A 23,812-nucleotide genomic window follows, 5' to 3' on the forward strand; every position below is an offset into this window, starting at 1 on the left:
TGACTTCTTTCAGCTGTAACTTCTCTGACTCATGACTCAGTGGACTTAAAAACAAGCACTTTTATGGCATGAAGACAAAACAACATGCTCTCCCATTGGGAATAAAAACAATGAGTCTAGTCACACCTGACTCTAATAATAGATTATCAAGCTGCGTTGTGACAAGTATTGCATTAAACTACCCTGAGATGCGTAGGCGATCTCCAGCCAACACACCCAACTGACTGAAGTCAAATGAAGATACAAACAAGATTTGCTTGCAAATGGTGTAAAGCGGCTTTAAATGAGGGACAAAACAAAAGGCAAAAAGTTGGTTTGCATACATCATTTGAGTTTCCTCGATGAAAGTGTTGGTACCGTAATGCAAATCTGACGAAAGAAGAATGACAGAGCTGCATTTAAGATCCATTTATTGGGAAATATGTCTTTACAACTCTCATCATTGCTTGAGAGGAGAGCCATGAAAGAGTTTGAAGTGTTTCCTGACACTGCGAAAAAAAAACATTTGGACATCCATGGCTATCCATAAACTGGCCCATCTACTTTTGAGGAACAGCTCTATCTGCTGGAGTTCGGTGTGTATTACACTACAGTAGTTACACCTCCCCCCCCCCTCAGGGCAAAGGTTGGGGCTGTTGGTTTAATAGCAACGCTATAAATGTTAGAAATTGGCTTTATTTTTAAGTTTGTCTCCAGTGTACTGCATTGGAGTCCAAGCCTCTGCACTCAACACAATTTTTACAGGATTTTAGAGTAATGATCGTAACGTATGTATATATTTCTTTTGCCCAAGTCCTCCAAGATGTGTAAATCAATCCGGATGAAATTTGCTAAACAGTCTAGCGTGCCAGGATTATTGACATATATGTCGCTTTTTGGAACACCTAAATCCTTGCACACTATATATTTTATAGGAGGTGCTTTGAATTTGCTGCTTAATGTTGGTGCTTAGGTGCTCAATTTGTGATATGACTCATTACATACTTTTTCCAGCCCTTCCATTTCTTCTTTTGTCCTCCATTTTGATGCTTGCTGTGTTTGGATAAAGATTTGGGTTTTTTTTAAATGTATTAATTGTCTCATGATCATGGTTCAGCCCTTGAGTTATAGGCCTTTTTGAGTGGTTTTACAAAAAAAAAAAGAAAAGAAAAGGTCAAGTACAAAGACTGGACTGGGAATAAGTGGGATAAAAATGTGGCAAATATCCAAAGAAAAACCTTTGACAGCCTGGAAAGCTGTTACTCAAAACTATTTTGGTTCCTTGGAAGCAAAATATAAAAAATGCAACACATTCTAGGAACAGCAAAGATACTCAAGCTTCCAGACCTCTGGTACTGGACCTGAGGGGTGAAAGGGAAATTTTTAAAAATAGTAATACAGCTACCTTGTTGTGTCTTGTGATACAACAGACATCATCTTTACTGCATGAGGTTGTCACCAGGAGTATTCTTGTATATATTCATTACAAGCTCAGTTTGTGTGATTTCGCCTTCTAACAAGATGCAGCTCATTGCACCATTTTTTCAACATCTTTATATTTATCAGCACACTGTGTTTATTTGCTAAAGCAGAAATAAGTACTGAAGTACAATTTCACAAAAGTGCCCCCCCCCCAAAAGCAAGGAAACGCCCCTGGGTATGGAGGACGCGTATATACATATATATATATATATATATATATATATATATATATATATATGTGTGTGTGTGTGTGTGTGTGTGTAGATAGATAGATAGATAGATAGATAGATAGATAGATAGATTTCATCCATATATGGTGGGTATATAGGTAACCATGGTGTCTGTCCGTACTGTTTTTTTCAGTGTGCATCAATGGATGCGTCACATGACCATTAATCTTCAGTGCATTTCCGCTTTCACGGCGGCCGAGCTGTTATCAATTGCTCTCCATGGAGGCGTGGAGGATTTTAGTTGAAGCATCTCTGCTGTTTCCACCATCCTCTCCTCCGGATGTGTCTCTTGTTTCCGCACTGAATCAATGAAAGCGTAATCATCCTCGGATTGCCTCATCCTCCTCCTCCTCCTCCTCGTCTTCTTCGTCCAGCCCTTCGTCGATCAAGCGCGGCCGAGCTGGGGGGGAATCCGGGGAAAGGTAGCCGCGGCGCCCCGCACCGGCCGACGGACACCCCGCCGCGACGCGCCACTAACATGCTCACCCGTGTAAAGTCCGCCGTGGCCGGTTTCATGGGGGGAATCATGGCCGGGGGTAGCTCCGGGTCAGGCGGCAATACCGGATCCGAGCTGCCGCTGAAATTCCCATATATGAGACCTGATTTCCTTGGACTGTCCCCGGATGAGATCGAGTGCTCTGCTGATCACATAGCTCGGCCCATCCTCATCCTGAAGGAAACCAGGAGATTACCGTGGGCCACCGGATACGCTGAGTAAGTAAAACAAAGGCAGTCGGCCTCAAAATCAATTCTTGCTGACTTTTCTGTGTCAGATGCATTTAATGTAAACCAAATGATGTGGTTTAGCTGAGGCCTAAGAGCGTGCAGCTGCTCACTCAGCTCTTTATCTTTCCAATTTACTCCTTCTGCTCCTCCTGTTAGACACACAAATCAAGGAGCATGAACTTGAACCTGCACTGTGACCTGTGACCTGCATTCATCTCCCATATGTTATGGTTCATTTAGGGATCACACAACAACCTTTATGCGTGCAGCTTCTTAAGTGTGGCCTTGAGAAGTAGAGGACAGCATGCATCCAAGGGATCACAGCCCAAGCTGGTTTTCACGTGCAAGAGGATAACGCCTTCCAACAGCAGTATCTGGGATTTAGTCTACAGCAGTGCTCCACTCAAAGCTACAGTGTGTCAGTAAAGTCTAGATCAGGGGTGTCAAACATATGGCCCCGGTGACAGAATCGGCCCACTAAAGATTCCAATGTGGCCCGCTGAACGGATGTGAAAAATGTAACAAAGGGCATCGATTTGTGGCTTTGAACTGCATTTTCATGAGGTTTATAACTGTGCCTGCCAATAAAGACGTCTTCCATGGTTATTCATATTACACCAAAGTAACCAGATAATAAATAAACAATAAAATGACAGAAACATTTCCATTCTTTCACCATCTATAATCAAAATTTCATATATATAGTCAGTCCACAGCATTAAAAAACCCAATTAATTGTTTTATTATTCATTTAATTGTTACAGGACATTCTGGCCAATGAGCTAATTTTTCTGTAATTTTACACATTGATTCTTACAATTTAGTCCCAAAGAGCCATGCTGACAAATTTCTTCTATCTACTACAGCAGCATTTTATCACATAGAGCAGCGGTCCCCAACCCCCGGGTCACGGACCAGTACCAGGCCGCGAGAGTTGAGGCCCTGGTGTGAAATTTATGGTTTTCAGCGTTTTCATCTTTATTTTTTTTATCGTTAACTCTGTTTCCCTGGGTCTTTTCCCGTGTGTTATGAATAAATCTTCTCTTTTTTTTGGTAGAGGTACTGGTTTTATTTTGTTGTATTTATCTGCGACACCTTAAAGGCCAGTCCGTGAAAATATTGTCGGACATAAACCGTCCGTGGCACAAAAAAGGTTGGGGACCACTGACATAAATTAACTGAGACATATTTTTGAAATTGTTTCTGTTTTTTTTTTTATATGAAGGTATCGGAGGGATTCGCTGCATGGTTACATTTCTTTATACTGTGTTTCATTGGTCCGGCCCACTTAAGGTCAAAATTGGCTGTATATGGCCCACAATGTAAAATGAGTTTGACATCTCTGGTCTAGATGCACTGTGGCTCAGTGCAAACTCATATTCTGGCTTTAAAAGTAGCTGACTAGCCTTCAGTGCACACTCTTGTTTGTGTTTTTTCTACTTGTTGTTGTTTTTATCCAAAACCTGCATGAGAATGAATATACTCACTTATTTTCAGGAAAGCCTGCTTACCTCGAGGTAGATTGTCTGAATGTTGGTAGATAACAGCCAGCTGCAGTGAATGGCTGTGCTAGAAGTTAAGTCCTCTTAAGACGTGCACAATGTTCTTTTGAATGTAGGTATATGGTGTTATATAACATTTAAACTTGACCTTTGAACTTTTTGAGTGGCTTTTACAAGGGGGAAAAAAATCAATCTCTTCCTTGGAACACCCTGCTAAAATTAATGGAAGCTCATATCTGCAGTTTATGCTGTATCATGATGCTGAGACAAGGGAATGCATTCGGTCATACAACTAGATTAATCAGTTTTTGAGTGAGCGTGTTCACCCCTGTGGTGCATTACACTTTGCATTGTGGTTAGATATGATTAGATTTTGCAGGAGCACTTGTCTTTTGCTGTGGTATTGTCTTATCAGATGCACCCTGCTGTATCCATTTCCTCCCCTTTGTTCCACAGAGGTTGAGTTCTAGATGGCAATCCCCCCCTCCAACCTGCTCCAAGCAGTGTTTGTTTAACGTTTAATGATAAGGTACACAAATACATGTGCGATTACCCTCAGAACAAACTAGGAATTCCCTCATAATTAATCACTACCTTTGGCACTGAGCTTATCTAGTATGTGTGTAGTAGGTGTATACTTAATAACCCTAGGCTGGCCATAGTCTTTCAAGATAGAAGTTCTCAGCTCTAAGCGATGTTGCCTTTTCTCAGTTAGTCTTTGCAACATTAAATGGGGTTTGGATTTGTAAGTAGTTACACTACACTCACTGGTCACTTCACTAGGTACTTCTGAAACTGCTCAGTAACATAACTATCCAATCAGCGAATCACATGGGAGAAACGCAGCGCATTTAGGTATGTAGACATGGTCAATACGGCCTGCTGAAGTTCAAACTGAGCATTAGAATGGAGAAAAAAGGTGATTTAAGTGACTTGAACCATGGCATGCTTGTTGGTGGCAGACAGGCTGGTCTGAGTATTTCAAAAACTGCTAATTTGAAGAAGAGAAAATATCCAGTAAGCAGCATGCCTCTGGGTGAAATTGAAAGGCAACAGTAACTCAAATAGCAACTTGTTACAACCAAGGTATGCAGAAGAACACACTCTTAAAATAGATGGACTGGTGAAACAACAAATTCAGCATCATGGATGTACAGCTGACAAATCTGCAACAACTGTGTGTGCTAGCTGTGCTATCTGGTCAACATGAACCAAAGCCTCCGAGGAACATTTCCAGGACCTTGTTTAATCTGTGCCACAAAGAATCAAGGCAGTTCTGAAGGGAAAAATTGTGCCCTAACTAATAATTAGAAATATCTAGCCCTTTCTTCTTTTCTGCCCCATTGGGTTATACTGAGAAAGCTGAGAAAGCTGGAGATAAATAATGATTGTATGCTATACACATTCCTGTGTTGGCCAGCACACTATTTTTCTGTTTACATGAAGTTTGAGTTATTTTGACGTATGGTCACACCTCACTTTCTTTTCCTGTTTTTAACACATCACACATAGCTGCACTCAGACCTGTGTGAATGGATGGCTCTGAATGGATCGGTGTGGTTAATGAGTTCAGTTCCTCTCTGCATTTATCTGTAATTAAAGCCTGCAGTGTTCTCATTACAGCAGCCGTTTTGGCTTTAGCCTCTTTTTTACATTGGGAATTAATAAGCTAAATATTACATTCCCTTTTTTTGATGAAGAAAATTCCAAAACAAACTTAGACATATAACCGAATTTGTCTTGTTAATTTTACTATTTGCTCTATTCGTCCCATGATTAATGATTTTCCACACCCGGCTTAGGAGTTCTTTTAACCAGGCTTTAAATATATGTGTGTTGAAGCGGTGTGCATGAAGCCTACAAAAAGACAAATCACACGGCTGGTCTATAAACAGCTTCAAGGACTGAGTTTTAGCTAATACGCAAGAGAGCATATGTAGGAATTGGTGCAGGTTTAATTGTCATTCCCACACTTTATATATAACACACAGTCACATCGCCCATTTTGTTGCGTATGTGGAATTGCATTTTGAAGTTTAGGCACTTTGGCTGTGGTTGTCGTTAGGAGCCAGGAGTGACCATATTTAGTGACCATATATAGATGTACTGACGCTAATCCTGGCAGGCTTTGTTAGCAGCTGCAACCACAGAGTCTGTAATGCACATGGAAACAGATACATGCTAATTAGTGTTAAACAGGCCCACTAAAATGGGAGAATTGCCAAAAGGCAGCAGTAGATTTCCGATGCCATGAGTCGAGCATTTTAGCTGTTGCTTGCTATTGTTGTTTTTAGAGAACGTAGAGCTGGGCAGTTATCAGCTAATTCTATTGCTGTTTTGCTAGCTAGTTTACTAAGGTCTATCCGCAATTCACCAATTTTTAACTGGGATGTAAATTTTAGCTGTTGGAACCAAACTAAATGTACCTGCCAAAGAAACTGAATTAACTGACTTCTTGATGTCTTTTAGCACTGTGCAAAAGTCTTAACCCACCCTTAATTTCTTTATATTTTGCTATAAAAATGGAGAATAGGTGCAATGATTGATTGAAATACTAAAATATATTGATATATATAAGTATAGATGGTTAAAAAACATTTGTATTATTCTTGTGAGCTTGAAAGCCAATATTTGTTATGACCACCTTTATTCTTCAATACAACTTGAACTCTCATGGACAAGTTTTCTTGTAATTTCTTTAATTAGTCTTCAGGAATATTTTTGCAGGCTTCTTGAAGGACATTCAGAGCTCTTCTTTTGGTGTTGACTGACTTTTTTTCTGTTCTCTGTCAAGATGATTCCAAACTTCTTCAAAAAGGTTGAGGTCCTGGCTCTGAGGAGGCCAATTCATGACGGATAGTGTTCCATTGTGTATTTTTCTATTCAGGAATGCTTTTACTACATTGGTAGTGTGTTTGGGATCATTGCCATGTTGGAAAATGAAGCTGTTGTCAATGAGACAATCAGAAATTGGATTTACCAACCCATCAGATCCGTTGTTGTTGATTTCCATCCTTCCATTTCTGTTGAGGCTTCAGTGAACAGTCAATGAACTGACTAAAGTTGTATCTCTCAGGTCCTATATCAAGTATTTCCTGGATCCTATTTCTTAAATACGTGACTTTCAGATAAAGTTCATCTGCTGTGTGTAGTGTTTTTACACTTGCGGCTTCTTCTGAAGACCATTACAATAAAAAACTTTTTTTTTTTTAAAGTATAAAAGTCTGCCTCCCCGGAAGCAAAATCAAAACATCAATGAGGAGTAGCCCAAGACTTTTCCACAGTCCTGTAGAACGTCACTGAATGTTATCAAGACAGTATTTTCCATGTCATCCATAACTCTAAACTCAGTGTGTGAGATGTACTAAAAAAATTAACCACTTTACAGCTGCTACTAAAGGGGAAATGAGAGGCTTCAGGGACCTAAACTTTTTTTTTTTATCATCCAATAAACAAGTTTATGAGGATAGTAAAGTTGGGACAAGTCTCTTAATTCGAAGGATAAAACTTTGTTTCCAGCATGTCATGCCGCTATGTAGTTTCACTAATGTGTCATTTTTAATGGTGGTTTAAGTAGAAATGGCTTTTGGTCAAGGCCACTTGGTGTGTTTTTAACTCCGGCATTGTGAGTCACCACTGGGAAAGACTGGCAGCAAGTCTGAGTGGAGGAGAGGTAGTGTATCCAGCTCTCCATCCATTTACCAACTCAGGGTCATGTGGGGGTGCTGGGGGTTTTTTAACCTGTCATTGGGTGAGAGGCAGGGTACTGCCTGGACAGGTCGCCGGTGTCCAGGTTTCTTAATCAGAGATTCAGTCTGAGAGCCTGGGAGTCCCAGGCTTTTAGTACTACATGAGCTTTGCTGCCAGCAAAAAGATCATGTAGTAATGTCAGGGGAGAAAACATGGTTATTTCAGTAAAAGCTACAACCAGATATCAGCGGCACACCGAGTTATAAATTGCTAAGACTTCTGCAAATTTCCCAGTATTACCACAAAAAATGGATACAATAAGTGCCTACTGCTGAAGACGAAATCCAAACCCATCCATTCAGAATTTGTTTTGTTAAATTTTCTTATCTCCTATATTCAGATGGCACAGTCCCAACCAAAAATCTTCATGAAGCGTTAAATCTAGACTTTTTTTTAAAAGACTGTTTTACTGTTGAACTCCTCATTATTGTGCCATTATTGTTTCTTTCCTGTTCTGATTAGAGGCACAGTATTAAACCATTGTGTTTCACCAGATAATTATTCCAGTTTTTTGGGTGGGGGGGGTATGTCTGCTCTAAAATCTGTTGCTGATGATGGAGAAACAAAAAGCGCATTAGATGTCTGACAATGGAGAGGAAAATTAGGTTTTGTTCCTAATGGGAGGAAAGCTATTTCTTCAGAATGAAACAAAAATTTGATTGGCAGGGAAATGAAATCATTCTTCCTGTAAAATGGCTGAAATGAGGACAGAAACAAGTTGTGAGAGTACTCCCGGTCACATGCACACAATGAGGGCTGTGTGTTTCGTGTAACACAGTGGGATCATTAAATTAAATGCACTGTTAATGTGGATGATTACCGTGTTTTCTGCAGGCAGATTGGATGAAGCAGAGAAACGCTTCCTGGACTTCTTCTGTTGACAAACTCAAATGTGGACGATGCCTCAGAGTGTTTTATGACCACAGTAACTCAGAGGGCACTTATTGCTGTGGGTGTGGTGCTAAAGTTGAAATGCAGAGAAACGTAATCGCCATTGACGACCACCCGGTGGTCATGATAGCTTTTGTGGTGAGTGACACATTATAGCCTATGCATTGTCATCCTTAGTCGGGAGTTCTCTCAGTACCACAAGAATCCTTTGTGGCAGGAAGGTGAATGATGGAATAAATGTAACAGGCACCAGCAAATCAACAGTCCACAACCTACTGGTAATCCATGGATCATCTTAGACGCCTACAGAAATGTTAGCCAAATAATTTTGTGTTGTGGTTTAACCCTCATCCTACCAACAGATTTAACATACATGGACTACATGTATGTAATACATGGATACCAAGAATGAGTTACTATAGAAACCAAATATAATAACAAAGCAATAATAGAAAACCTTGTATTATACTTGGAGCATTGTGAGTTTTGTAATGTCATCAAAAGGGGAAAAATAGATTCTTATTCATATTTTTGCAAAGTTAGAATTAATTTGCATATTTTGTAAAAATACTTAGTTTTCACCAATTACAAGTAAACATTTGTATTCTATGTACATAATGAACAGGAACTACAAAATAACTTAAAGAGTCAATGACTTAATCCCTTCAGTGCCCTTTATCTGACCTGTTGGCTTCCATTAAATGCCCAAAACAGGTCACCTAGGAGGGCATATCTTGCACACTTATCGCTTACCGACTAGCGGCTGTGCTCTGAGTCCCTCCTTCTGTGGCTCAGCTTCTGAATGACCACCTTCTGGGGCTGTTTCGAAGGTTGGGCATTGACACCCTTCAGAGAAAACTCAATTCTGTCGCTGGCATTGGTCTTTCACTTTCAGTCCCCACACAAAACTCATGACCATAAGGGAGGGTAGGAACTAGGACCGGTAAATCAACAGATTGACTTTCATGCTCGGTTCTCTTCACCACAATGGACACATACAGCGAATGCATCACTACCACGGCCGCACCGATTTTTTCTGTCAGTGTGCCGATCCATTGTCCGCTTCCTTGGAAAGTGGAGCAAGCGCATTCACCCCTGTCGGAAACCAACACCTATCGAAACAAGTGTGACTTATTCCTGGCAGTGTGAACCAAGCTCTCACTGCAGTTGTACAGGAACCAGAAACAAATTATAGCAAACACTTGTTACCTTCCTGTCTGGGATTCAGGAGCAAAGGTAACATGTTTTCAAGTGGATAATCTTCCAGTTGAGTGTTAGACAGGCACCTCGAGGGCCAGTGTCCTGCAGGTTTTAGATTTTTCCTTGATCCAACACAGCTGATTCAAATGGTTAAATGACCTCCTCAACATGTCCTGAAGTTCTCCAGAGGCCTGGTAACAAATTAATCATGTGATTCAGTTGTGTTGACCCAGGGTAATATCTAAAACCTGCAGGACACTGGCCCTCGAGGCCTGGAGTTGCCCACCCCTGCAGTAGCTGAATTCATCATTCCATCTATTAAAGCTGCAGAGATGAAATTGGATGCCTTTGACTGGGGTCATAGGACACTGATGTGAGATCATTAGGACCAAATTGATTGATAAGCAATTAAAGGAAAAAAAACAACTTTGATTTTGACCACTGGGGTCTTGCACAGCTCAAACGCTAACAGCGCATGACTAGAAATTGGCATAAAGAATTTTTTTCCAACCTCAGAATGTTCATATACTGTGTATGTATATTCTTACACTATACAGACTTTTGCTATTATTGCATTATGTATTTTAACAATTTCAGTTATATCATCAGTTATATCGCACTATGCATACACATACATATCCATGTTGAAATGCTCACATCGTGGCTCTTTTAACTAAAGCTAATGAGCATTTGAGACCGAGGACCAGACAAGGCTGCTGCCTCACAGAAAGCAACTGACAATAATGTCTATAAATAGACATGCCAATTTTTCTACTCAGACACACACACACAACAACTACAGCCTCCAGGGATGTTGGCCAGACTTGCCAGTCTAACTTTTTTTCACCATTTATTTGTGACCCAATTACATTATCTAGAGTTAGCAGTTATGCAGCTGGTGTAGTGACCTTTGAGACAGCAAGTGAAAACGAGTGCTTCAAATTAAGAAGCATTTAGTTTAAGCAGAAAAGGTTCACTCTTACAGTGTTGGTGATTTTACTGCTTAGTTATGGCGTGTAGCATGTGGAGAAGAGTCGACTGTCGCCTGAATGTCGGGCATTAATAGGAGACTGTTTAAACAAATTCATTATGTCAACTCAAAACATGATACTACTCTGTATCGTTCCAGCAGACTGAAAGAATCCATTGTCACAGGTTCAAATGTGTAAAAGTGTTCACAAACGTTGCTTTAGCTACCTTTTGAAGACTCTTATGGACAAAACACTCCGTGAGTATATTTTAATGAGTAAAGATATAGATTATATATTTAAAAAACTCATATAGCCACCATGAAAAACTTTGCTTTGCGGACTTTTGTTGTCAAGTCATTAGTTTGGTATTCTGGCCATCGACAACTTGGTTTTGTGAAACTAAAGGTTTAAAGAAACTGTTTAAGTGTAGACCCCACTTGCAACCCTAATTGGCTGCATGCCCGTAAAGTAATGGCTTATTAGTGGCAACGAAGGCACAAGCTAAAACGTATCCTGAATTATCTCATTTGTCTCTAGACAGTACCATAAGCTATAAAATGAAAGTCATGAAATTGTTGACTCTGTCTGCATTTTTAAATCAGGCAGCAATTATTTGCAAAGTAAGATGAAAGGAGGTTGCTGTCCTATTTTTACACGTGTGACTAAACCATTAGCTTGCACTGAATTAAGAGCTAGCTTAGTCAGGCTAAGTGTATGGTGGTTTTAGTGGTTTGGTGGTGCATGAGATGAGCCCTCTTCTTCATAATATCCCCGGAGTATTTACATTTATTAAACAAAATCTCGATATTTACTGTCCCTGTATCGATACAATATTGCCACATAAATTGTAACACTGTGCTATACTTTATACAGTTTAGCTACCTTCCAGTTTAGCGTCAGCTGTTAATGTAAAATACATTTTTGGATTGTGTTACAGAGGCCAGAGTACTCAGAGGAAAGCCGCACAGGTAGAACATGCAAAATCCACACAGAAAGCCTGAAAAGAGGTTCAGACTAGGAACCTTCTTGCAGTGAGGTGACAATGCTAAGCGCTGCACCACTAAACCACAGCTGGGGAAAAACAAACTAACCAAAACTACATATGAGCACAGTGATGTCTGGTCAAAATTTCCCAAGATATGTAGAAAAATTGTTATTCTCCAGTCTGGGCTGTAGATAAAAATATGGTTATCGTGCAGACTCTGAAGACAAAAGTTTTTCTTTTGAACTTTAAAAACAGTTAGATTAAGAGTGTGGTTTGCCTTAAAAACAATGCTGTTTTTAAATTGTTAGTGGGCTACACTTTTCTGCAAACTCTCTCTGTGGTCTGCCTGTTTTTTGGGGTTTTTTGTTTTTTAAAAGCACACAAGCACAAATGATGCTCAATAGGATTGCGTACATGCACAAAGCGTTGGCCATGTACCCTTTGTACAACTGAGCACAAATAGAGTCTTCATATTCACCCAGAGGCGATTGTCTCTGCATCAGGACACTCCCAGCAGAGCAGTACCACAAATAAGCATTCCTGTTTGATCTTCATCAGGGACATGAAACGTACAACGCATGCTGTTTCACTGGGTCTGTAGATAGAAACCGCAGGCAGTGGGTCTGACTAATTGTTGCAATCCTGCAGTGAGCCTTAATAACTATGAAAGACCCCGGCGCCATTTCATCCAACAAAAAAAGCTTCTGATTTCAGCTTTCGTTCAACTGCTCGTTCCAGAAAACAGCTGGGAAATCACAGCAAGCGTTGCATCTGATGTTTGAAGCAAAATGATACTGGCTGAATGTTGACAAATATGATTTTCAATCATTCTTTGGTAAAGGCTATAGACAAGAAAATGGGTGAGTGCCTATAATATGACTAAACTTGTACATCATGCCCCATCTTTCAGGGTTATTAATGCTGGTAAGAGTGCGCTGAATGAGGACCAGGCCTGCTGTGAGGTGGTAGTAGCAAGAAGGAGGCCAATGAGCTACTGCCCTCCCTCCACACCCACCAAGACCCCCACCGCCAAGAGACGCAATTCCTTGCCCAACGGAGAGGGCCTAGGGCTCCGTATGGAGCACAGCACACTAGGAGAGGTAATGGCATGCAAACACACAAATACAGCCTGTACCGTAAATGTTGACAGATTTTGCTAACAGGCATACATAGGTTGCAGTGACCTTACTTGTAAACAACTAGAGTGCAGAATAAAGTTGGTCTTAAAAAATGTTTCCTTTTTTTGTACTAAATGCACAGCAAGAGGATTTCTGTGCAGCTTCTAGTTGGGATTAAATTGTTTACAGGCGAGGGTTTGTTGTCCCCATATTTATGGTCCTTAGAGCTGTTTAATGGATTATTTGGTGTGTTTGGATCCAACATGTGCAGTAAATCTGTTGTGATGAAATTACATGAAAAACACAAAGGAGTGGTGTGAGTGTCGAACGTTCTTATCGAAGAGTTCAGGAAATTGTTAGCAGCAGCTTCGACAGCCCCAATTGATTTTGTTTAAAATCTAAATCAAATCAGAAATCAAAATTGATAATTGGTTAAATTGAATTGAAAATGGTGCATGGGGGAAAAAACTGAAACTGAAAGATCTTTATCACTGTGATGCATTCCTTCAGCTTTTATTCAGTAAACATCTGGGGACCGCTGTTGGAGTGTACTGGATTACTGCAGGGAAATATATACAGGTTTTAGTTGCTCTAAAAACTAGATATATTGTTTGACACTGATTTGGCCTTAACAGTTATGACTTCATTCTTGTAATCAGGTGGAAGCCAGATGATTCACCTCCTCCTCTCAGTTTCCAAACAGAAATGTTTAGTTACAACACAGCAATTTTTACAGGACTGCAATATGTCTTAGGGGGAGTTCCTGTTTAGAGATAGTTGTGGCCAAAAGTTCACATGCACTCATCATGGGCATGGATATCATGGTAATTTGGGGCTTTTAATGATTGCTTTGAACTGTTTTTTTTTCTAGGGTGACATGATTGTATGGCATATATCTTTAACGACTTAAAAGAACAAGAGTTGGGTGGACAAGTTTGAATTTGATTTGTATCCCCACACAGGGATTAGAGAACATACATGCGTCAAAATTACACGTACAGCCCAGTACAGTAATATTTTGTTAAACGGCCCTAAGCGAGCTGTACCTCGACCAGATGCTTTCCGTAGCCATCAACAATTGTTTGGCATAAACATTTGACCACACAAGAAGGGTGATCAAACAGCCACCCTTCTGGATAAGGCTGAATATTTGACCACCCTTCTTGGTATGGTTCATAATGATTGGTTTCCTGCCACAGACCCAGCTTTTAAGCATTTTCAGGAGGGCTGAGGTCTGAGCTTTGGGAAATCCATTCCAGAAGATGTTACAAGCCTTTTTTATCCATTCCAAAACCAGTTTTCCACACAGAAATGTGTCCAGAGTTTTGGAATGTCTTAATCATATTTACTAAGAGAAGATGAAATTGGGTTGTTGGTATTCGCAGATAGTAAATTCCAGCATATGTGATGAAGTTTCAGAAAATATCAAACTATAAAGGCAATTGTTTATGTTTACTTAAATTGTTCAGTCACCTCCACAAAACTGTGAGAGGCTGAAACACATGGTAACTTTATCATAAACTCCCCAAAGCTTCATATCGAGGGTCATTTCTTTGTAAAATAACATTTCCAGAAAAAGATTTCTCTGAAAATGGATATAAATAATAAGATATCGTTAGAGGTTTATCTCCCAATACTTTTTGTTTTCTGTTCAGTCCAAGGACATAGCGTCAAGAAGTTAATGTTTCTTCAGAACTCAGGGTGTGGCTCCATCTGAGCCCGGTTTACTCATTTGTCTAAATTGCGAAAAATATCCCCAGAGGGATATTGTGTTAAGTTTTGTGTGTTGTGCTGCTGTGTTACGAATGGCTAAACTGTCAAACACACAGCTTTACCTCCAAACTCAAGAATTCTGCAAAGCATTCTGAAGAATGCGTAATGCCAAGGTGACTTTGCTCTGACGCAGATGTGACAAGGTTGTTCCCACAGACAGCTGATAGGGAACTTTGACCTCTGGAACACTTGTGTTACTGGACACAATGAGTCATGATGTTCTTGTTTCTTTCAATGATGACTCATACTACATGACCTCTTATCAGCATTAGTCATTCAGCAACATGTTTTTGTTTTTTTTTTGGTCCTCTCCTCAAATGTGAGATTGTTTTTTAAAAAGTATCTGTTTATAGATTAAATGATGTGACCGAGGGGAATTTTGGAAAAATTTAAAAATCCCTTTTTTATTGTCTGGATCTGCTTGTCTATGTTGGAGATCTCTCTGGGATTTTCCTGCAGACGTAAAGCACTGTTAATGTGTTGTCAAACAAAGGAAGCTATCAATCAATCCTGATTAAAATGCAGCAACAGTATAATTCCTTTATGACTCTGTTTTTTAATGGGATTATGTTTGATTCAGCCGTTAACTGCCCTTTGTTCTGTGTGTTCTCACCATTCGCCTGCAGGAAAGCGAAGGACTCGTGTTTCACTACTGGGCTTTGTTCGACGGTCACGCAGGTTCAGGTGCGGCAGTTGTCGCCTCCCGCTTGCTACAGCACCACATCGCCTGCCAGCTTCAGGCCGTCATAGAGATTTTGCGCAACTTGGCATCTCCACCCCCCACCGTGCTGGGCGAGGAGCCAGACTGTAATCCCTACCTCCAGGGAAACACTCCTCACCGTGCCCTGACCCGGGCTGCTTCCCTGCGCGGGGCCACAGGTGCACCAGGCTCCTCTTGTAGCACCCCGCCTCCACCACGCTTTTTTACTGAGAAGAAGATCCAGCACGAGAGCCTGGTGATTGGAGCCATAGAGAACGCCTTCAAAGAGATGGTGAGAGATGGGTGACATGCTTTTGTTACTTAACATTTCAGGAATTTGACACTCTGAAGTTTTTATTATCTTATACAGTAAAGGCTGTCATGACTCCAATATCAGCATTTTCACCAGCTTCTTTCCTCTAATCCATCCAAAGATATTTAGGCTTTTATTAACTGTTTGAATCAGCTTGAAAGGCAATTAATAAAACTAATAACTAGTTATTATAGATCTGGTTTTGTGTGTGCCGCTTCACTTAAATGGCTTACTGGAAGGAAGCAAGCTGTTGGTAGTGGTTATTAGTAACATTTCCACGGTGTTTTCCTGTTGTGACAAGTCATCAATTTGAGTGAGACATTGATTGTTATAAATCCTCCCACTTAGCCATTGTACTGCTTGGTTGTTCCTACAGGCTGAGATAACCCGTGTTCCTGAAAGTGATTGATAAGGGTGTTTAGCAGGCACAAACATGACTTTTGACCAGGTCGCCTGTATTTTGACTCACATCTGGGAACATTTTGAAGTTTGCGTTCACACTGTGTTTGTAAGACACAAAGAATATGGTGAAAAGGCAACAGATTCAAGTATTTAACAATGAACTTTATTTCCAGTAAATATCTGGCTTAATGATTTTGTTCTTGGACATGTGAATACGTGAGAACAGAGCTGGTACTCACAACACAAATGGCACTGACACATGAATTAAGTTGGAGGTGGGTTGTAAAGTGGCTTGCAACTCTGGTCAGGTTAAAGCAGCTTAAATAGTCCAACCTATATTATTATTACCTGGATGTGTAGAAAAGCCAGGCATTAGCAAATCTTTGTCTCACTAGTTGCGGTACTTTTATAATATTGTGCAAAAGTCTTGAGCCACCCCTCGTTTCTTCATATTTTTCTTCTAAGGAGCCAGACATTGGCTGCCTTTTCACTCATTTTAAGTCCAGTCAATCTACCTGACCATTTCCCTAAAGTTTCTTTTTGTTTGTTTGTTAAGCCACTTAATACTAACCTGTTAATCATTAAAGTATAAAAAGGTTACTGACTCAAGGCAGCCTGTCCAAAAACCCTTAATTTGTTCACTTTTCTTTATTGAATCTATAAGAAAAGTCAAAGTAAAGAGTGTTTAAAAGACATAAAATAATATTTTTACATAAGCAAGGTGATTCCCAAAGAGCTATTAGCTGAATAGCTTATTATAAACTTGGCATATCTCACCATGCAGTGCAATGGCAGGCCCAAAATAAAAGAAAAAATCATAGAAAAGTGTCGTCAGGCTATCAATACCATCTAGATAGCATTTGACTGGCAGTGGCCTAATTGTTTGCTATGACAATGAGAACAAAACAGACTGCCAGTGCATGGATTGGCCTCCCCAGAGCCAGGACTTCTGCATTATTGAAGGAGCATGGGATCATCTCAACAGAGAACAGAACAAAAAGCAAACAATATCCAAAGAAGAGCTTTGAATGTCCTTCAAGAAGCCTGCAAAAATATTCCTGAAGACTACTTAAAAAAATAACAAGAAGACTGCCAAAGAGAACTCAGGGTGAGTTAAAGAATAAAGGTGGTCATACCAAATGTTGACTTTCAAGTTGTACAAATTCTCTTTTTTACCTTATATACTGTATTTTCATATATGTTTTGTTTAATGGTTTGATAAACTTCTGCACCTATTCTCCACTCTACTAGCAAAATATAAAGAAATGAGAGCAAATGCACTGTAAGAGTAATTATATGCACATCATGCAGGTGCGGCATTTAAAGTGTCATTTAAAGGCTCTTGAAAGCAGCAGATGTTTGATGGCCAAACAATTTTTCCATAATTGGAAAAAAATAATTATAAATAATGAAGGTTACTCTTGCAAGCCACAATTATTGCTCTGAACAGGCTGTACAATTCTGAATGTCTGTGCTGTTCCAAGACGGCCTGTACACAATGTGGTTGATTTCAGTTGACTGTGGTTCGTAAATTTACTTTAAAGGCCATGAAATGATCTCAGAGGGATTTTTTAAGCATGCTTTTTAGGAAAAAGCATAAAATATTTACATTATCCACATGTGTGCTTTTATGTGTGCACAAAGTAAACATTTACAGGGATGCCAAGCAGATATGCACATGTAGTTGATAAAGGCGCCAGCGCAAGCTAAACAAAATAAAAGCTTTACATCCGGCACGCAAACTCACCAACATACACACTTTGAAAAGATTCCCACAAATATTTTCTTTGACCATAACCTTTAGCATCTCTGTTTATTCCTTATTTAAGCAAACTGGGAAGTGATGGTTTTTAGCAAAACAACACATACGTCCACACACATTAATCATATTAATGTCTTGTTCAAACAGCTGCATTCCATAAAAATTCTGTAAATATTTAGCACTTTAATTAAAGGCACGCAGCTACATTTATGAAAGAGCCTGTGGCAACATCAAACTTATTTCTTATATAGATGTTATCTAAAAGAGATACTTTCATCCACTTCCAGTCGTGTGTTTCCTTCAGTTTTTTTTTCTTTTAATTGTATGTTTCTTTTAAATTGGTTGGTAAGATCTTTTATGAGGCAAGGATTATGCAGTGTTGCCACTAGATGGCAATGGAAATCAACCCAAACAGCTCAGGCTGGACTAAGCTTAGACGATACTCTTCCTCTTGTGAAAAGAAGCACTTTTGCACCTGATTTGACATCCTTTGTAGAGGATTATCACTGCATCGGTTAAAGCCGTGGCCTCTACTGAGTTAAAAAAAAATAATCAAAAATTCCATCTGAAGCCCGCAAGGGGGCTGCTGCTCCTCATGAAGCTCTTTCTGTAGCTTTTCTGTACACAACTGTAAGTCTGGGAGCATTCATCCATGTTTTAGGGCATGTTGGGTTTAACTCACTATATTTTCATTATTGCTCAGTTGCTGATCTGACGTGAGAGTTTCTGGGTTGGGAGAAACGTGAGCAAATATTCAGATAAATATGTGCACATGTTTGTTTAAGGCAAACGTGCACATATTTATGAGATGTACACCTTGTACATCTCATAACCCGGTGAGCATCAGTCAACATGAGAGCACTGGTTCACAAAAGGGGGGACGTGCATTAAATTATCATCAATATTATTATCCCCCTGGAAAAACTGAGCTTTTTATTGAGTCATATCACAAACCAGCTCTGTGCAATGATGTGCTTCTGTGATGCTCAGAGCTTCATAAAATCAAGTTCCAAATGAGGGTTGTCATCCAATTTATGCCCAAAACAAAAGAAATCAGTTCTTTTTGTGATAAAGAATTGTTGATCTTCACAAAGCATGGATAAAAAAAGTTATCACAACATGTCTAGGTGTTTGGAACTGGGGTGAGAAGTATCATCAAGAAATTCGAACAGAGCCACACAGAACAAGGCTGGCAGAGGTAGGCAGTGAAAGATTGCAAAGACTCGGGAAAGAAAACTAGTGAGAAATGTGTCTAAAGACTCCAGAACAACTGCAAAGACACTAGAGACACGAGAGAATGACAAGTCAGGAATTGTGATGTCAAGGAAGACAATCCCTAGAACCTCGCACAGGGAATGGACTATGAGTCTGTAGACCAAGAAAAAGTCCACTTCTGCAGAAGAGACGCCTTCAAACCAGACTAGTATCCTAAGGACAACCTCGAGAATGATTAGGTATACTAAAAGTCCATCAAGACACATCTTGTCAGTGTGTCTTTAGTTGGGAATCTAATCAAGGTGGGAGGAATCATGAAGAAAGGACATGTGAAGATTCTCCTGATGATGCTCTATTTGTGTTTTATTGTGTTCCATTGTTGGTGTATTTTATCTAGCTTGAGTTGGTGTAAAACAAGCCAGCATTTTTTTTCTGCACCTTTTTTTTTGTGCAAATTTCATCCATCCATCCATCCATCCATCCATCCATCCATCCATCCATCCATTCATCCATCCATCCATCCATCTTTCTCTTTTTATTATTGTCCCGCCTGCTTATTCATTATGTGAATCCCTTAAAAATACTCTACAGTCTGTGTGTGGTGCATTTCCAGCAACGTTTTATGATTGTGCATTGAAATAAACTAACAAACTGAATCTCTTTAAAACAGTAAAAGACTCAAAAAGGAGTAGTGTACATTAAACAGCCATTGCTGCTCTGACCTGATAATTACAAGTCCACTTGCAAGCCATCTCATGTATCGTTATCTTCGTGATTTGCTCACAACAAGCACTCGTTTACTGACACAACATCGACATGAGGTGCAGGTTAAACCAATCGATTGTCTCATTCAATGCCCACACTTTGTTCGCCTTTCTGAGATGTTGATGAGGTTTCCTCTTGCTCGCCATTTGCTTCTGTATTTCTCTTGTGGCTCTTGTGTTTGTGAATAAAGTCTTACTCTGTGTAGTGTATGTAAACTCTCCCTCTGCCCACGTAAGAACCAAGCCATGCGAGAGCTTAACTTGTTTGGCGTTTCCTAAATCTTTGTCACGTCGGCGGTTGTGGGAGTGTTTTCGAAGTTCTTACCGATTGTCTTCTTGCACGATGCTCCTTTAAAGTCTCCGTCTCTTGTCCTTACCTCTGCCAGGACGCCCAGCTCGAGAGGGAGAAGCAGGTTTTTAACATCACAGGAGGATGCACGGCTCTCACTGTGGTTTACCTCCTAGGAAAGCTTTTTGTTGGGAACGCAGGTGACAGCAGGTACCCGTGCTTGTGTTTTGCCCTTGAAGTTTGGAAAAAAAACACATTTTTTGAATAACCGATAATGTTTTCCAACACTTTTTGTGTCTTTGTGTGCGCAGGGCTATCATTATTAGAAACAATGAGATCATTCCCATGTCGACAGAGTTCACACCAGAGTCAGAACGACAGCGACTCCAGTTCCTGGTAAGAATACTCTCCGCCTCTCACTTTTCCTAAGAAACACAACGAGTTTTTATATCACTTCTTTGGAAGCGCAGTGGTGCTTAACATTCACTCATATTTGTATAATGAAATCTGAAGATTGATGAACGCACAGTTGGATCTATAATTTGTTAGACCGAGGTTTTGTAATTCTGCCTCTGTACACCAGCACAGGATTTTAAATCAGTCAAGATGTGAGTCAAGTGCAGATTTACAGCTTTAATTCAACAAGTCAACTGCCTGAAGTCAACAACTTCACGTCACCACATGTTGTTTCCTCCCCTGAGATGCTCTGCTAGGCCTTCAGCTGCTGCTTGTTTGTGGCTCTTTCTGTCTTCACTTTTGTGTTAATAACTTAAAAGCTTACTTTATTGGGTTGAACGAGCAGAGAGTGTGGCCCTGTACACTTCAGAATTCATCCTGCTGCTTCTGTCATACATGCCCACGCCATAGCATGTCTGACAGATGATGTGAGACACTTCAGATCGTCAGCTCTTCCTTTACTTCTCCATACTACAGGTTCATCTTGGTTTCATTTATCCAAAGATTCTTTTTCATAATTGTTCTTTTGGATGTTCTCTGCCAAAGTCTAACAGTATACCTGTTGAGAGTAACCAGTAGTTTGCACCTTGTTGTAAACCCTCTGTATTTGCATTCATGAAGGCGTCTCTTGATTGTAGACCTCGACAAAGCTACACCTCTCTTATGACTTCGTTAATTATTGTGACATTGTTCTTCTTAACCATGTAAATAATTCTGTCATCATCCATTTTATTTGACTTCTGTGCTGTTGCTGTGCTGGCAGCGTTTTCTTTCTTTATAAGAATGAACCAGATTGTTGATTTATCCCCTAAAGATTTGGCAAATTATGGACCCCACTGTACATGCAGTGAGGTCCACAAAATGTATACAAAATATAAATTTTTTTTCCAATTTTTATTATAAATATGACCCATAACATAACCAATAAAGATAACTTAACAAATTAGATACAAATATTTGACTTAGTAATTTTTGTGGAATGAAGTAATCCTATTTAGCTAACTTAAACTGAGGTAAACTTAACATTAATTTATACGTTATGTCAATCCTATGTTCAAGCCTATTCGCTTCAACTCTGTACAAATAACTTGGGATCCTAAGGAAGTTTTTTATAGTTACATTACTTTATATTTTTCCATAAATATATAAAGTGTTATACTTTCATATATAACAAGGCTAAAGTTATAAATAATGAGTTCAAGCTGCTCTAAATGTTTGGTTTCAAGCAGGGGGGGGTTTCAGCTGTTGGCTGTGGATATTATTAACATGGCCATCTGAGGTGTGTTTAAATCTTCTGTTGATGAGGGGCAACCAATCAGAAGAAAGTTTGCTTAAAGGTGAGTGACTTAGAACTGGGATTATTTTGATTTATGAGTCTTTCAAAGGTAGTCCAGGTGGTAGAGTCCTTGAATAAAAAATATGGAGCTGGTAATGGTCATATTAGAGCAAATTTAGGTGTAAATGACACTGATGTCATCGCATAGTTTGTGCGTCAGAACACTGAGAAGATTCTCTTCCAGGTTCTGGCCCGCAGTTCTTTAATAATTAAATTTCAAATAGTGTTTGTTGCAATACTTAAAATTGGGCAAAAAACCTACAGTGATGGAGAAGGATGCTCCGCACATCTGCCACATAATGACTCGAAATTACTGTCTGTCCTCCAGGGTTTCATGCAGCCTCACCTGTTAGGAAATGAGTTCACGCACCTGGAGTTCCCCCGGAGAGTTCAGAGGAAGGAGGTGGGCAAGAGGATGCTCTACAGAGACTTCACCATGAACGGATGGTGCGTTTTCCCCATTTAACATTTCACACACGGGTGTCGTGAAGCACTTAACGACAGCAGACTCCCACATCCCTAAAGCAGGCTGCGTTACCATGTAAGATGCCATTCAATTTATAACGTGGAATGAAAACTGCTAATGTTCAGGGTCTCGCAGACCTCAACCCTCTCCTGCTGCATTCTTATTAGATGGAGTTAGGATGGGAAAAAAGTCTCTGCTCCTGCCTCTTTTACTCTTGCTCATAATATGGCATCCGGTGGGAGCTGAGGAGACCAGCAGAGAGCTAATGAGGGAGAAGCCTAACCTGATTCGATATAATGATACAGCAGAGATGGTCCTGTATGTGCGTTGTTATGTGGGTTAGCAAGGCACCATGCTGTTTGACTGTGGCTGCAGTGGAAGCCAGTAATGAGGTGTGCTTTTACTGACACATTCGCTCCCTCTCCCCGACACATTGGCACATACAGTACTGTTCCTATTGTGCTGTGTGATGTATATTTCACTGTGACACTGCCCCTCGAAAGCAGAGATGTGCCAGCCAGGATGTAGCGCCGACTTTTTCTTCACATCGGAGAAACGAATCTGTTTGGAGTCATTTGTTGTATTTGTCCATATTTCAGTAGAAGGAGGTAACATTTGAACATTTCTGGAACTGGTGCAGATTTAATAGACACGTTTTGTTGCAGATTCCAAACTACAATGGACAAGCGTCATGGTGTGATTGGTATTGGTTTGGGGCATAGACTGTATATTAAAAATGGACTTAGCCACAGTGATGATGCTTATTGCTTGTGCACTGCCATCTTGAAGCTTTTTTGGGGGCATTCTGCCAGTCATCTCATGTTTACCTGATGTTCAGCAGCTGCTACTAACCTAGCTAGTGTATGATAGGTTTATTAGAGGCTTTTTGCTGAAGATGATTGTTTAATGTGGCTTTTAATGTTATTGATGAAAGTGTTTTTGGTCAACCAGAACATTGTAGTTAAAAGCGGTAAAACCCAACGGTCTGAAAGATGGTGAAAAGAGGGGATCAGCAGACTGAAGCAATATTTCTGTATGGATTCATAACTACTAGTGGACAGTTTTGAAATTACACTATTCATCTAATCTAGAAATATAAAGAAATCATTGCATGTTTTGTATGAGTAACCTTTCTTTAAGTAAGAATTCTCAAATATTAACTGGTCTGTAGACAAAAATAACACCTCTTCTGTCCACACAAGATGATAAACTAACTGCAGTGGAAAAAAGAAAATCCAGGTATCTGGAAAACTGTAGGTAACATTTGGCCTTTACACCCATTGTGATGTTTGCAGAAATCTGAACAGAATATCAGCACAAACAAAAACCGTGTTAAAGTGGCCCACATTGAAATTTTGAGGCAATGCAAACTTCAATGAAATAAAGCAACCGTTATAAAGAAGAACGGGCCGAAATGTATCCACAACGACGTGAGAGAGAGGAAGGCTTACAAGTTATTGCTAATAAGAGTTTCTCTACAAGTTATTGAATCATGGGGTGTA

At 39.9% G+C, this 23,812-nt stretch overlaps 1 protein-coding gene across 1 annotated transcript in view; it reads left to right on the top strand.

The window, feature by feature from the left end:
- Positions 1–1,710: 1,710 nt before the first annotated feature.
- The window catches only part of LOC116328744 (protein phosphatase 1H-like), a 36,469-nt gene continuing 14,367 nt past the window's right edge, over positions 1,711–23,812 (top strand). The window contains exons 1-6 of the mRNA XM_031750607.2: positions 1,711–2,405; positions 12,627–12,816; positions 15,234–15,599; positions 20,150–20,262; positions 20,364–20,448; positions 22,173–22,291. Of these exons, the coding sequence (XP_031606467.1) occupies positions 2,170–2,405; positions 12,627–12,816; positions 15,234–15,599; positions 20,150–20,262; positions 20,364–20,448; positions 22,173–22,291 (1,109 nt within the window). The 5' untranslated portion in view covers positions 1,711–2,169. The remainder of the gene's footprint in view (positions 2,406–12,626; positions 12,817–15,233; positions 15,600–20,149; positions 20,263–20,363; positions 20,449–22,172; positions 22,292–23,812) is intronic.

The sequence above is a fragment of the Oreochromis aureus genome, linkage group 17, assembly GCF_013358895.1.
Source record: "Oreochromis aureus strain Israel breed Guangdong linkage group 17, ZZ_aureus, whole genome shotgun sequence".
Taxonomy (NCBI): Eukaryota; Metazoa; Chordata; class Actinopteri; order Cichliformes; family Cichlidae; genus Oreochromis; species Oreochromis aureus.